This window comes from Theobroma cacao, chromosome 1, assembly GCF_000208745.1.
Source record: "Theobroma cacao cultivar B97-61/B2 chromosome 1, Criollo_cocoa_genome_V2, whole genome shotgun sequence".
Classification (NCBI taxonomy): domain Eukaryota; kingdom Viridiplantae; phylum Streptophyta; class Magnoliopsida; order Malvales; family Malvaceae; genus Theobroma; species Theobroma cacao.
In genome coordinates, this window is record NC_030850.1 from 8,610,699 (window position 1) to 8,626,849 (window position 16,151).

General features: G+C 32.1%; 1 protein-coding gene across 5 annotated transcripts; it reads right to left on the reverse strand.

Annotated features, from left to right (window-relative positions):
* LOC18612022 (protein DYAD) lies at positions 2,967-9,214 on the reverse strand. Of its 5 annotated transcripts, none has more exons than XM_018114234.1 (10): positions 9,051-9,214; positions 8,892-8,940; positions 6,642-6,699; positions 5,151-5,526; positions 4,703-5,068; positions 4,553-4,610; positions 4,389-4,472; positions 3,836-4,188; positions 3,636-3,753; positions 2,967-3,440 (listed from the first exon to the last, which is right to left on the reverse strand). In XM_018114234.1, exons 3-10 carry the CDS (start codon positions 6,649-6,651, stop codon positions 3,342-3,344), a joined length of 1,464 nt encoding a protein of 487 aa, XP_017969723.1. In that variant the 5' UTR covers positions 6,652-6,699; positions 8,892-8,940; positions 9,051-9,214; the 3' UTR covers positions 2,967-3,341. The 5 variants fall into 5 exon arrangements, with proteins under 5 accessions (XP_017969723.1, XP_007048650.2, XP_017969724.1 ...); XM_007048588.2 differs by having other exon boundaries at positions 6,642-6,656; positions 9,051-9,198; XM_018114235.1 differs by lacking the exon at positions 8,892-8,940 and having other exon boundaries at positions 9,051-9,197.

A 16,151-nucleotide genomic window follows, 5' to 3' on the forward strand; every position in this document is an offset into this window, starting at 1 on the left:
ACCTCGGTTTTCTTTCTTCGTTTTACTCTTTGAACCTTGAGTGAAATGCAGAAAGAGAGAGAGAGATCGTTTTCACTGTCAATATCAAATCATCTTTTATTAATCTTAGGAAATTATGCTCATCTATGGCTGAAGAATGGAGATTGGAGATGGAGTACGCAATACTCAAAGAACCTCGAGGGTACAACAAGACCTTGACGAGGATGCTGCCAAACCTACCCAAGCAAAGAGGCAATTAAATTAATTAAAGTTTAAAAAAAAAAAAAGAACAAAAGTCTTTACCCTCTCCCTCTGTCAATCCAGCCAACCCATTTCTATCTGGGTCCCTGTCTTAACGTCAGATGCTGATGTTTTACTGCCAATCCTATTACCCCTTCTTCCTTTCTTGCTTGCCAAGATCTAAATTTCTTCTGTCTAGATTCCCCGTCCTTTTTTCACTCCTTTGTCCAATGTGCTACTGCTCCCCTGTTTTAAGCAGATTTATTGAAATACCAGTCCCTGACCTGACTGTAATTTTCTTTCGTGTATTTCAATAAAATAAATAATATTTTTTTTACATTATCGAAATATGTTTAACTTTTTCCATATTTTAAATTTGTTATTAATTTTTTAAAGTTTTTTGAAATTAAAAAGTATTATTATACGGAAATCAAAATTTATATTGTAGAATATACAAAAATCAAAGTTTTTTTTTTTAAATATACATGACAGTCTGAAACAAAGAATACGAATAGGAGGATTACACTCTAGAAGAGGTAAACAAACAAGTTTGGATGAATTTAGATGGGATTAATTTCATTTATGTTTGGATTTTCTCGAATTCAATTCATATATATATTTGGTTATTTTTTAATTTTTTTAAAATTGAAAAAAAGAATTCTGTTTTAAAAAAAATTATATACTAATTAATTAATGGGCGGGTCAAAGTCAAATAAACCTTTAAGTAGTTTTGAACGTAAATCCAGTGGGCCACATAACAAATCGACACTTTTCAATTTCTGTCATTTCAACTACAGAATTATTATATTATAATAGTTTTTCCATTTTTTACGAATCTCTTGTCATGTCTAACTTTTTTTTTAATTTAATTTCGATATAAAACTAGTAGCATATTTGAAAGGCAACCTGTCTTTTTAAATTATATTTACACATTTATAAAACAAAATAAAACAAAAGTAAAGCGGTTGTTAATGTTTGCACGAGCTTTAGCATTTACTTTTGGTATGGAGAGCCTACACAAATATCATTCCTTGTTGGTGGCATTTTGACGTTTATGTCTTTTACCATCAGATATGTCAAACAAAAACGCTAAGGTAAAATATTTTTATTTTTTAAATTTTGATAAAAATTTATTAATTTTTAAAATAATATTTTATTTTAATAAAATATTTTTATTAGGCATATAAATTTGATTGTTAATTAATTATTAGTATTTTCATCAATTGCTAATGTAGTAAAGATAAAAAAATAATTTTACTCTCAATTAATTTTTATAATTATTATTAAATAATTTTATTTTTTTTATTAATTAAAAAAAAATACTCCCATCGGACTCGTGCTCCCTAGGGGAGCCTGATAGGTGCTCCCCTTTTCTTTTCTTTTTTAATTTTTTTAAAAATATAATAATAATTATTAAAATTAATTAAAAATATTTTAATTTTTTTAATTTTTATTAATAATGTTTGTATTTTTAAAACGAAATATCTATTTCGAAAATTAATAAATTCATTTAAAATTTCAACTAAAATTTAAAAGTAAAGATATTTTATCCAAGAAATTAACCTGATTTTGCTTTTGGATTGAAATAGCAGAAGATGACTTGTTGACCCAAGACTCGGTCCGATTGGTTGAATTCATCTAGCGACAAGAAAAACAATCAATCGCCACTGCTTTGAATTGGAATCAAGTGAGATGAATTTTAACTAGGTGACAGCAACAAGGAGGAACGTGTAGCCATAATAAACGCAGCAGGCAGCAGGCAGCAGGCAGCAGGCAGCAAGCAGCAAGCAGCAGTGTGTAACAAGTTGTCTTATTCTTTCTCTCTTCTCAATCTCAACACTGTGTTGTAACCTCACAGGGTGTGTGCAGGGGTCTTCTTTTCAGCTAACTGCTAGGTTATTAAACTCTTAGATTGTAAGATCGTGCCATATGTCTTAGATTGAAATTTGCCACATTTGTTACCATTATATCAGCCACTTCCTTAAAATCTTATTAAACTTGACAAACAATCATATACACTTATTTTAGAAAAAAAAAAATACATGGTTGGTTGCTAATTAGTTGTAATAGCTCTCAACCATCTTAACATTTATCAATTATCATCCGTGCATGCAGCTGCTTATGCCTTCACCAAAACTTAATCTTAAAGATAATTACTAGATTACATTAGCTCTTGGATTGATTTTTGTCTAAATAACTAAAGTAACTCATTTTACTTGTCTAAACAACTAAACCTTGAGCTCTTAAAGTCCTCATCAACCCAAAAAATTATATTTATTTAAAAAAGATGAGCAGACTTGATTATTTTATGTAAAAAATTAAAATTATGCATTTTGCTAAGCCTTCAATTTACAATTTTAATTCGTAAAATAGTGTTTCTACTTTTGTATGACTATGACCTATCTATCCCCACTTGGGTCCTAAGGCATGTAACACTAGGTTCGAGCCCCAGCATGGCATTGCCCCATCCCGCGTAAAGAAACAAAAGCAATCCAATTGGATCTCTCATCATCTCCCTGCATATATGTTGATTTCTTCAGCTGCTGTTTTACATCCATTGATAATAGTATCACTGACCAAATAATTAATCCGTAGAACCTGGCCATTTCATAATTAGAATGCAGAACGCTTGTTGTCAGCATCTTGATATTACTTGAAACAATAACAATAATTCAAAAAAAAAAAAAAAAGAAGAAGAAAAATGGTACATACAATTGAATACAAGCACATTACTTGAAAAAAACCACTAAATCAACAACAGTCCACTCCACATTCATATAATTTAATATATACCATTAGTAAAAGAAAGGTCATATAATATAATAAACAAATCCATAGGTCATCAACTAAATTAAGCATATTCCTACAGAAAAATCTATACTTGAAAGAGAGGTCTCTACTCTGTCAGCATGATATTGACAACTTAACTCACAACGTAAGTTGTGCTTTGTAGGTTGAGGTTAGATGTGGTGCCACAGGTGTGTGTGAGTCCTATACAAGAGCTAAATCCTACTAATATAAATGTAACTTAAAAGGGAGAAGAAAAATTAAGAGAGGAAGGCCTGGTGGGGAGGGATTACTCCAGTCATTTGCATCCAAGGATAGTTGAAGAAAAAGAGAGTTTACTGCCTTGATGTCTGCATAGCACTAACTGCACTTGAAATCTCCATCAGCTGTTGTTCAATTTTAGCTTTCCATTTCACCAAGTCCTTCAACATTTCCTGTCAAAGAGGAGATTCCCAAATTGGCCCTTCATTGGAGATTAATGCAGAGCTGAGTACACTCAAATAACAAGCACACATCCACACAATTATATACACAAGCAAAAATTATATACATGTACGTGTTATAGTACATATGCACCTTTCCATGCATGTCTTAGTTTAAAAAAATTAAATTCTTTTGTTTGACATCACCTGAAACAGAAGCACCGAATTATCAAGATCTAACTTTGAATTGGCAGTAACAGAAGAATCAGGTGTCACATTAGCTTGATCTTCCTCTTGCCTCCTAGGCACTACTTCCTGCACATCTCTGTTTATATAACAAAAGAGAGCAGCTCCATCATTAATCACAATATCTTCCCACCAAAATTTAGTCACACAGCTTTCTTTACCTCTTTATTTTAGCCATATCTTCATTAAGCGTATCCAGCTCTTGAGCACAAATGGGACCTTGAAAGGGGCTATGACCAGGTCTTGACCATGCTAGGGGGGCCAGATCTGTATCTTGAACTGCAGCATCCTGGCCAAAGTTAATCAGCTCTGGGTTCTCTAACCAGGGTGCCAAGTTACCCCCTTGAAAATTGTCCAGGTTGGTGCTCTCCAGCCAATCTTCCCATCTTTCAGAAGCTGAAGGACTAAAGATAGTGCATTGCTTTGATGCCTGCAGACTGCTCAATGAATTTGAAATTTCCAGAAGCTGTTGCTCAACTCCAGCTTTCCACGTCACTAGTTCTTTGCACATGTCCTTCTCGTAAAAAAAGTTAAAACTAAGAGTTCAGTGCACGTAATTGACAACTTCTAACATCGATGTGCAGAGCATAACTGTCTTGGTTACAAAAACAAGTATTAAATAACTTCAAAAGAATACAAACCTCCTACCTTATGTTTAACATCTATCAGATTTTCAGAAATTCAAAGATTAAAGAGAGGATATTGCTATCTTACCTGCAAACCATTCAAAGAGCTTGAAAACTCCATCAGGCGTTCATCTGTCTTCGCTTTCCATTTCAACAATTCTTTCTGCATCCCCTGTAGAACAACAAAGAATTCAAGTGAACATCACAAAGTTATCTTAATGATATTTCATTTCAAAATGTTTCCTTCATCACCTCAATCAAATTAGCTTGGCCTTGTTCTTGCTGCTTGGATACCAGTTCCTCCATCTCCCTATTTACAAAAAATAGAGGGCACCTGAGATGATGAAAACAAGACCATCTATGGCTTCATCTTTAACAAAGCTGTTAATCCAGTTTCCTCACCTCTTCATTTTGGCCATTTCTTCTTTAAGCAATTTGAGTTCTACAGCACAAGCAGAATCCTGAAAGGGGACCCCATCTGGTTTCCGCCAAAATGGGGAGATCCCAGCCTCTTTTCGTATGTTGACCAGGTCAGCACTCTCAAGCCAATACTCCATCACTCCACTAGTGTTGTAACAGCGCCGAAACCGATCGGTGCCACCTGGTGCCACCTTTCCATCAATGTGCTTCAGCAAGTGGTCCAAGAGCCCAGTATCACCAATATGTTTACGTGCTGCCATTCTCAAAGCAGGCCGAGATATTGGGTTCTCAAACTCAGCCCCTTCAGCCTTCATGACCTCTAACATGCTTTCTTCAGCCAGCTTATATCTTCGAAACATGTACCATATATAAGAAAATACTGCATAAACATAAGTATAAAAATTAAGTACAGCGCAATTAAGGTTTTCACCTTTCAGTGGACCATCTCTCTGCAGAATTGTTGCGCTTGTTTTGCTTGCACTTGTTAGGACCACTATTTAACCTTTGTTTCCCACATCTTGCAGCTTTTTCCTTTCTAAGTTGGTTGGAGGAAGGGCACTTTCTCTTCCGTACTTCTGGGCATGAAATCAACTCAGTTTTCACATTTTTTTTATCATCTTCATCATATTCTTCCTCAATTATGCCAGAAGATTGTTTGGCAGTGCTATCTCCTTGAGAGCTCACAAATTTAACTTGCCTGCAGACACCCCACTCTGCCATCCCAAGACGCTTCAGCTCAAACCAACAAAACCCTTTCTTAGATGTTTCAGCTACCCCCTCACAACTTCTGTACAGTTCAGAAGCACCTACACGTACGTACAACACTAAGAAATATGACTGATGTAACCAACAGTTTTTCATGAACATGAAACGCCACAGAGAATAGAGATGTACATAAAATCCAAAATATCAACATCCTATTTGCCAAATGAACTGCAGAAAAATTATAATGCTTTTCCCAGTTCTTATATCCTTATCAATTGCTCACATCTTATCAAAAAAAACTTGAGCCATTTTTTTTAAAGTCACATTGCAAAAACAGCCCATATGTGTTTTACCCAAAATTATGAGAATCGCTATTCATAATATCAGATAACTACTATATTCTCATCCATGATCAGTCCAAGTAACACACAGTGTTCTCTTTCAGACTCTGCTTCTACTCATCTAATCCTAACAGCAAGCTTAATAATCTCGCTGCCCAAAAGGTATTTGTGACCCAAAATCACCAAGCTTTATAAAAATTTAAGAGCACCGTATCTTTAGTTCTCCATACCACAAATGCTAGATCTCTTGCCCCAGATGTCCTTATGAATCACTGCGTAAGTTGCTCATCCCCATATTTCAAGCCAAAAATTTGATACTCAACACTTTGATGCAGGAGCATTCAGGAAGCTATTTAAATTAGTTATTTTGAAATGTTATTTCAGGTTTTGCTGTTTTACTTTAGTTTATGGTTAGTATGTTTTTCATTTTATTAAATGGTCAATTGACTAGCATGTGATCATTTAATGAGTTTGAATGGCTAGGATTAGATGAGGTTTATTTGTATCTAAGGGCTGAGATTAAACCTGCAGTAAACCTAGCATAAATAATCTTTAAAACTCATTTAGCAGCCATATTATACTTGAATATATTATTCATTAGTGGTCTTACAACCCTAAACCCTAGTTTTCTTGCTCCAACTTCAATTTTACATCAATTTTAGCATTTATTCTGGTTTTTTATCACTGTTTTACTATTTCTACTCAATGCTACATCATACTTGGATCACTGTGCTCACTTTCTCTGAAACAATTTCAGTTCTTAATTAATAAAAGCATAAATGAACTAGAAAAACACTAGTGGCAATATTTTTCAGGCAAGGGAAATACAATCAAGACAAAATCTGTAGAATCACTAAATAAAATCTGAATTAAACCTGGCAACATAACATCTGAATGAATTGGATTAGCGTCTCCACCAGCCGAGGTGTAATCCTACGACTCAAAAGGAAAATAAAAGCAATGTTAAAGACTACATATCATTGAAATCAACAAAAGAACAGCATTTTGCAACAAAAACCTTTCACAATGTCAAAACAAAATGGCAATAATAACAGCCACACTCTTCAACCGGAATTTGGATCATGATGATGTGAAATTGGAGCACCTGGAAAGCAATCTAAAGGGACTTAATGAGTGATTTTTAATAAAGAATTAAACTAGAAAGATTGTTTTGCAATTAGCAAACACAACTGGTGCTCAATTCACATCCGTTAAATCTTTGTCTGTCCACCCACCCCACCCCCACCAAAAGAGACAGAGGGAGAGAAAACATGATCGCACTTATGTCTCAAAAACCAGCATCAAATTTAGAATGTCACCTACTTGACGTGGGCATATCGAATAACATGATTCCTTAGATTTAAACACCTCTGCCCGGAGGTGAATCCCCAGGGCAGGAGCACCCCCCCCTGGCTTTTGAATTCTTTGGTAAATGTTTAAATTAAAAAGGAGAATTTTCATATTGCCACCCCCCCCCCCCCAACCCACCCAATTTAGAAATCCTTATAATTGATATCTAACTTTAAATTTGCCAAAACTTTTAGCTCTAAATCTAATTAATAATTTGATTTTCTTTTACTTTCGTTTTAAATATGCATAATTAAACTTGATAATACCTTAAATTATGTACCTTCTCAGTTAGTCAAATAAATATTTTTTATGGTATTTATTTCTAAGTAAATACATTAATTAATGAAGATTTAGTTGCTATATGTTTGGCATACAAAATCAATTGGGGATGCAACTCTCCTTTTTCTTCTTCTTTTATTCTTATCACCCTTTTGGTTTTTTCAAAAGTTTTGCAACTTAAATTATAAGTTTAAACAAATTATCAATTAGACTTTAATTTTTATACAATTCTTAGTATGTGATATGAACTACAATGCTTGAATCTATTTACTTTTTACTTATAAAAAAGTTACAATTTCTACGCAATTACCCTACTTTTTTATTTATTTTGGCATATACTTTTTACCATATATTTTTATCAACTGGGTTCTATTTGCTACTTTTTACTCATCTTTTATATTAATAATATGTTATTTTTATCCCCCCAGGCTTCGACCCTGCCTCTGACTGTGCAAGAAGGTAAACAATTATCCTAGACATGCAAGCTAGTGTGCCGTATTACTAGTAGTTGAATAATTGTTCAAATTACAATGGTGGTGTTGTCCTAGAAAAAAAAAGTTTAAGTTTCTGAAGTGCCTTTCTTCACGAGCCAGCAGTTGATTTGGAATGTCACGTTCACATAAACAGGACACACATAAAAAAATGATGTCTTAGTCTACACTCTACAGCCAGCTCCAACAGCATAAGTATTCAATTAAATACAACCCTACATGTCAAATCATTGTGTTCATGCATGCACCACCAGCATTCACAGATTTAGCATCAATTCCCTAACTCTGATTATCCACCATCTCAGCCACGTATTTCAATTTTTTACCAGTAATTAAATTCAAAGGAGATCTGCTAAGCCAACAAAGCTTCATCTCTAACATAGCTAACCCTAGTGCCATGGACAGTTTATATGGTCAACAAGTACACTATCAGTTATTTAACCAACCTATCATGTGATCCAAGTAATCAACAGGACCTTCCAAAGTCAGCCTCTTCACTCAGACTAATTCTCTTCCCGTGTAACAACAAAAACAAAATCGATGGCATGCCTAAGTATTACAAGGAAAGTGAGTGAAGAGAACCAGCACAGTGGCACATATTCAATGAGCACCAGCACACCCAAAGTACCTTTGTGGTCACTAATGTCATGTCTTAGGCACCAGAAAAGTCGATGCCACAAATCACACACGTTTGAACCCCTTATCATAGATGGCATCTCTCATTATAACACCTTACAATGGCTTAAGGGAAAAAGGATCGAGCCTATACCATAAGTTCCCCACAGCATTAAACCATAAAAAAATGGAATGAAAGAAGAAAAAAAACCTATAAACAACATCAAACCTATGATCCATACTTCTATTTTCCTTCACTATTTCCCCTCTTTCTCTGTCAGCAACCAAGCAGAACAGAGTGTCACACATTCACGTTTGAGAAAAACGAAAAACAAGGGCAGAGGAAAAATCAAAAACGAGAATGACGGCGACGGTTGAACATGGGGTTACCTTGACAGAGAACGAGAGGTAGCTCCGACACTCAATCCATTCTACAACCCTAACAACATTTACGAAGAAGAATCGTCAAGACTTAAGACACAGACAAATCAAATCAAATGACATGCAAAACAAAAAGCCCATAAGATCGAGAGTTGAAAGAGAAAATACCTTCAGGATTTTGGGATCAGAAACAGAGAATTCTTACGAAATACCAATTTTTTTTTTTTAAAAAAAAGAAAAATAAGCTGAAAGGTCGGGCAGACTCCGTTTTCACTTTTTAGCCCAAAAAAAAAATCTACTGCCGAAATATATCAATCTGACTAAAACCCTAACCGCCAAATCCCCTAAAACCCTTTTCTATTTATTTTAATTTATTTATTTTTTATCGGTTAAAAATATCAGTTGCTCCTTTTTACCTTTTTTTTTTTTTTGTATATTTTTAACTTCAACTTCTTTTTGTTTAATTCCTTTTGGGTTGAGCGGATACCAAATTACACATTTTTAACTTAAAAAATATAATTTAAATACACAAATAACTCCCGAAACTATACTAAGAAAATTAATTTAATTTTTATTTTCTTATTATATTTAAATAAATCACTAAATTTTTATTTTGAGTTAAATAAATCTTTTTTACTAATTATTGACTAACTTTTGTTAGTCAACATTACCATCAATAACTTTTTATATCATGTTATTTGTCAAGTGATATGTTAGTGTCTTATCTTGATTATATCAATATCAATATCAATATCACATGACATAAAAAATTATTGACTAAGAATTAGGTTTTTTTCTTTTTAATCGTCCAAATATCAAAAAATTATTGGTAGAGATTTGAAACAAAACACTAAAAAAAATCAATTGCTTCAAACCAATTACCGTCATTTCCTAACTAATTAGCATCTTAATTGATTACCATCATTTTTAAACTAATTGTCTTTTTTTTAATTGAAGTCATTAGTCTTAACAAAAAAAAAGCCTAATTCAACTTTTTCGATTTGATTGAAGCCATCGTTGTTTGACTAAAAGTTGGTATATAGAAATGCGACAATACTTAAATACGATTTTGAGAAGCGGAAGTCAATAATAAATTTTCTCTACACATCATCATAGTTTTTGAAAATTTAAAACTATCCAAAGAACGATTATTAGAAAAGGCATAAGAATTGCAGACAGAGAAATGACATTCTAACTATAAGGTATGTTAGTTTGGGGAATGTAGAAAAATTCGAGAATATTTAGATATGATTTTGAGAAGAGGAAGACAATAATAAATTATCTCTCTACATCTTTCACAATTTTTGAAAATTTAAGATTGCTTAAAAAATGATTTTTAGATGAAGAATAGGAATTACAAATAGAAAGAAGACATTCTCACTATAAGGGATGTTAGGTTTAGGGAATGTTGATGAAAGTGAATATTTATTTGTGAGCAATAATGGCTTTAATCGAATTGGAAAAGTTGGATAAAAAATTAATTAGTTTGAAGCAATTAGGTTTTTTAAAAAAAAAAATTGTTTCAAATTCTTAACTAATAATTTTGGAACATTTGGATGGGTAAAGAGGAAAAACTCAATTCTTAGTCAGCAATTTTTGATGTTACGTGGTATTGACGTCATTAAGATCCACATGGCAGATAACGTGGCATCAAAAATTGCTAACTATACCTTTGACTAATGAATGTTAGTCCACAATTAATAAAATGGGTTTATTTGACCAAAAATAAGAACTCAGGAATTTATTTGAATGCAATAAAAAGATATAGGTTAAATTAACTTTTTTGATATAATTTATGGGCTTATTTAATTATTTAGCCAAAATTATATCTATTAATTGAAAAAAAGTCTCTTAAAATTTATTTTATATTAATTGAAAAAAGGTATCTATTTATACATTAAAATTTATTTTATTTTTTACTGATACAAGAACTGTGAAAATATATCTTTTAACATTTTACCGATCATTATATCTCTTTAATGAAGAGTAAGTTTCTAAAGTGATACTATCTTATAAACTATGCCACCACTTCATTGAGGAATTAGGATAGCCTATGTTTGAAGTAGCATTTACAAGCTTTTTTTTTTTTATTAAATACCCCAAAGAAGTTCTCGAATTATACCAAGAAAGTTAATTTAACCCTTATCTTTTTATTGTGTTTAAATAAACTTGGGAACTCTTATTTTGGATCAAATAAGCTCCTCTCCCTTAGTTAACAAATTTTGATACCACATCATCTGTCACGTAATATGTTGATATGTTATCTTGATGACATTAATATCACGTGGTAGATAACGAGGCATTAACAATTGTTGATTAAGAATTGGGTGTTTTCCCCTTATTCCATCCAAATGTACAAAAATTGTTGGTTAGGGATTTAAAAAAAAATTAATTGCTTCAAACTTATTACTTTCCATTTTTAACTGAATACTATTTTCTTAATTGAAACTATCCTTCCTAACAAAAAAAACCTAATCCAACTTTTTCAGTTTGATTACAAAAAGCAAAAAAAAAAACCTAAATCTAATTACATAAGACAACCATACACTCAAATAGCCTAAACAAATCAATATTCACGAACAAATATTCACTTTCTTCAACATTCCCTAAGCCCAATGTACCTTATAATCAAAATGTCCCATCTTTGTCTACAATTTCTATTCTAAAATCGTTATTTGGATAGTCTAGAATTTTCACAAACTGTCAAAGATGTGGAAAGAGAATCTATTATTGCCAGTAAATAAAATTCAACACTATCTGATTTTCCTTACAAATTCTAAGGAAGAGAAGAAAAGGATTTGGCTTTTTTATTTTTTATTGTGAAACAACATTGTGTGTCTTTACTAGTTTCATTATTATTAACTTCGTGTGCCCTACCTTACTCTTTCTTTTTTCATAATCGTTTCTGGATATTTTTAGATTTCTCTACACCAACTTTCAGTCGAGCAACAATGGCTTTAATCAAACTGAAAAAGTTAGATTATGCTTTTTTTTTTGTTAAGAAGAATGATTGCAATTAAAAATATGGTAATCAGTTAAGAAACGATAATAATTAATTTTAAGCAGTTAGGGTTTTTTTAATTTTTTGTTTCAAATCTCTAATTAATAATTTTTGGACATTTAAATAGATAAAAGGAAAAAAAAATCTAATTCTTAGTCAGCAATTTTTGATGTCACATCATCTCTTACGTGGTTTTGATGTCATCAAGATAACACATCAACGTATCATATGACAAATGATGTGACATAAAAAATTGCTAATTGTACCTAAAAGAGTGCATCAATCGGTTTCGATTTCGGGAGAAACCAAAACCACTAAAAGCGACATTCCCTTATGATTGACTAAAACTGACCGGTCGTAAGGGAAATCGCTTAATCAAAATCGCCCTCGATTTCGGTCAGTGGGAGGTTGCATTAGGCTTGGATTGGGCTTAAGCTTAAATGGCCTAAAGATGATAAAACCATTGAAAAATTTGTATTGGGTTTGGGCTTAAATTTGTATCAACGTCATTTTCATAATTAAAATTAAGCCCATATTGTTTAAATAAATAATTCAACTCATATGATTTATTTTTAATTATCTAATTAAACAGTATATAATTTTGTTTAATAAAAATGAATAAACACCATATTATTTATTTATAAGAATGTAAAATCAATAATTTATTTTTTTTAAAGAAGCAATAAATACTATATACTAAATTCGCTAACAAGTAGATTAAATAAAATGAAAAAGATAAGGGAAAAGGATCTTCATAAATTGTACATAATATGCAATGCAATTACTCTAAATCTGAGAAGTACAATATAAATTAATAAACTGCACATACTACAAATTAATAAAAGTTAAAAGTTACACAACCAAAAGTGACACAACATAAATTACTAAAATTTAAAACATAGATTTGATGGACCTCAATCCTCTAACTCCAATGTAGCAATTTTTCAAAACATGTTTCTAAAAATATTAAAATATAAAATAATTAGTATAAATAATTATGTTAAGATAATCTAAATAAATTATAAATGTAAATATGCATAACACTTATGGATAATGTTACCTAAAAAGTGAAAATAGTCAATAGGAACAACACATTACTCAGAGTCAGAGTCAGACCCAGCCTTAGTCTACCGTATAGGCTTTAACGTAATCTTTAATAAATCTAAAAAATAAAAGAACAAATATGGTAAAATCTTTAAATAAAGAACTAAAGAAACAAAGAAATAAATTGAGAAAAAATGATACTATATTATGGTAAATTAAACAAAGAACTAAAGAAACAAAGAAATAATTACTGAAATCAAGTTTATCGATCTCATCCAAATCATCGTCAAGCTGCTTCGGATCACCACGTGCTTTTCATATAGCCAATCTTGAGTACAAATAAGTGCTTGCAAGATCTTAGGAGTCAAAGAACTCCTATATGCATCAAGCACACGTCCACCGGTACAAAAAGCGGATTCTGAAGGAACTGTTGATATGAGAACCGTTAATACATCATGAGCAATAGTAGCAAGTATAGGAAACCTATTCTAATTGAGTTTCCACCACATGAGAACATCAAAGTCAGTATCCTCGCTAGCATCATTGTAAAGTCCGACCTTATAAAATACTTGACAGAACATACATGTGATGGATAGCATGTTTGCATGCTAAAAGAGTCCCGAAAAATTTATAAAAGTAGGTATTGTACCTAGAGGTACAACAAAGTTGATTTAAGCCTCGAACTAGATCAAATAGAGATTTTAGGGTGAAATTGAAAATTTTACAATCCATGAATGATTTAAAAATGTGATTTGGAGTTCGAGAATCAATTTGGAGTCAAATCGAAAATTTCACTATCTAGGGATAAAATGGTAATTTTGCCACTCAAGGACAAAATGAGAATTTTTTTTAAAAGATTTTGATCACATTTGACTCATTGGAGTATGATTTGAGGTTGAGAAGTGAAAAATTTTAATTCCGGTATTTTTTCGAGCATAAGGGCAAAATAGTCATTTTACCACCCCATAGGCAAAATTGTAATTTTACACCACCCAACACTAGTCCAGCACATGGATTTTACCCAATATTATCATGGATAATTGAGAAAATTTAAGTGGTGGAGAGAGATTGCTTAATGGTTAAGTATGACACATGGACCAATGGAATGATGACATGTGTCAAAATCTCATCCATTCATTATTTTGGCTTAAAAATCAGCATAAAATCAGTCCATTTCTCATTCATATGTCTGGCCAAAGAAGAACAAAGGAAGAAAAGAAAGAACAAGAACCCTAGGGTGAAAATTCTAGAGAAAAATTGATGGATTTCAAGTAATCAAGCAATCAAAGGTAAAATTTCTTGATTTTGACTTATGATCTACCTTTTTCATGCATTATTTTGCATTTTCCATGGTTGAATCACAAGATATCATGGCTAGCCGAATGGGTATGGAAAGAGAATGATGTTAAATTGATTTGATTTCAAGTTATGTTAGTGTTTTTAGTTATTTTATCATGTCTAGAAGCAAAACAACAAGAAAATAATTCATTTTCCCCATCACCCATCAATGGCCGAACCTACCTTGTATTGAGTGAGGATGAATTTGATTTTTTATTTTAAGAGAATTGGTTAGAAAATGATGAATTATGGTGTGAAAAATTAGTAGGAAAAATCACGGTGTTAATGTACCATTATTGATCGAAAATTTTAAGAAGAAAAGTGAAGATGGTTTTGCCAAATTTTAGGTTATTTGACTTGTGTTTGGTGAATTAAGGTATTGGAAAATAAATGGAGCAATTTGGAGCTAAATTGGACGCGTTGGCCAATTAATCGGGTGATAAGACGAATTAGGTCAATATCAGGTTTAGATGGTTACTCGTGCATTTTGCATTCCATATCATACATTAGTAGTCTAAATTAGTTTAATTTCGATTTAGTACCAATGTAGTAAGTTTCTCGATTTTGTACTATGTCAAGGTGGTGAGTCCTCTGATAAAGGTAAGAAAATTGCATCCGAGGACCAGTAGTCAGAGTACTTCAAAAATTCACACTCTAGACATTGTGAGTAACCTTACTATCATCTTAATTATCTAAAGTGATTTTTATCCGATTTTGTGAATTTCATGAAAAATGAATTAAATGATTAATTTTTCAGTTTTATAAACAAAATGTGATTTAATGAAAATAATTTTATAAAATTGTCTTGAAATTGAATGATGGTTTTGGAAAATAGAGTAATTGGAGATCAATTGCTGTGTTGTAAATTATGGTTTGAATTGAATGGCTTATGATAATGTGGACATGAGTGGCTGGATTTGGTAAATGTGCTGAAAATGTATGAACTGTTGTTTTGCCTTGACATGCTGTGTTGTAAAATAATTGCCACGTCATGCTGTTGGAATTTTATTGATTTGGTGGATAATTATTAGCTTACTGCAGTGGACGGGTTTCTGTGGACCAACCTATTAGAGGGGCACGGTAAACCCCATTATATCTTACCTCAGTATGAGAGGCACGGATGGATAACTCCTGAGGTTAACACTTTAGAGTTCACTTCACGCTAAACCACCGCGTGAGGGTGAACTCAGCCAACGCCAAGGAACGACTATGTTTTCAAAATAAAAACATAATTTATGCGTACATGACTTTTTAACAGCCTTGGCGGACTCGGTTGGGATAGCCCTCGATCAAGGCATCCATGATAACTGGGTATGAGAATGATTTTGACACAAGCCAAAGCTTTTAAGAAATTCATAAGCCATGTTGATTACTCGATTTATATGAATTGATTTTATTTGGTTGAAACAAGTTGAAAGGTGATGAATTTCAATATGTTAAACTGTTTTATCTGTCTTCATTTACTCAGCTTTACATATTTTAGATAGTATTTGTTTACTCACTGGAATTTTATAATCTCACCACCCTCCTTTCCACCCATTTCAAACTCAGTATAGGCTGTAGATAGCTGATATCGTCGAAGGCCACAGTTGGCTTTACTTCCTCAAAAACTGTAAGTTTGCAACCTTCGTTCATTTTTGTCATTTGGGGGTCCACATGTCATTGTAAATTAAATTGCATACTTCAGTTATCTGTACTACTGTATGTAGAAATTTATTTTGCTTTTACACTGTAAATAAAAATTATTTACGCAGTGTTTTAAAAATATTGTTTTATGAGAAAATTGAGTATTTTATTCAATATTTTTATTTTATTCTAATAGTCATAATTTCACTTTAAACGAATGTTTTAGATATCCAAATTTATTTTTGATTATGAAATATGTG

Bases quoted from the DNA above. Each gene is read 5' to 3' on its own strand.
- LOC18612022 (XM_018114234.1), bottom strand. The intron at 4,189-4,388 runs GTAAGATAGCAA...TTTTACGAGAAG, and splicing joins GCTCTTTGAATGGTTTGCAG to GACATGTGCAAAGAACTAGT. The intron at 3,754-3,835 runs GTAAAGAAAGCT...TTATATAAACAG, and splicing joins GATATGGCTAAAATAAAGAG to AGATGTGCAGGAAGTAGTGC.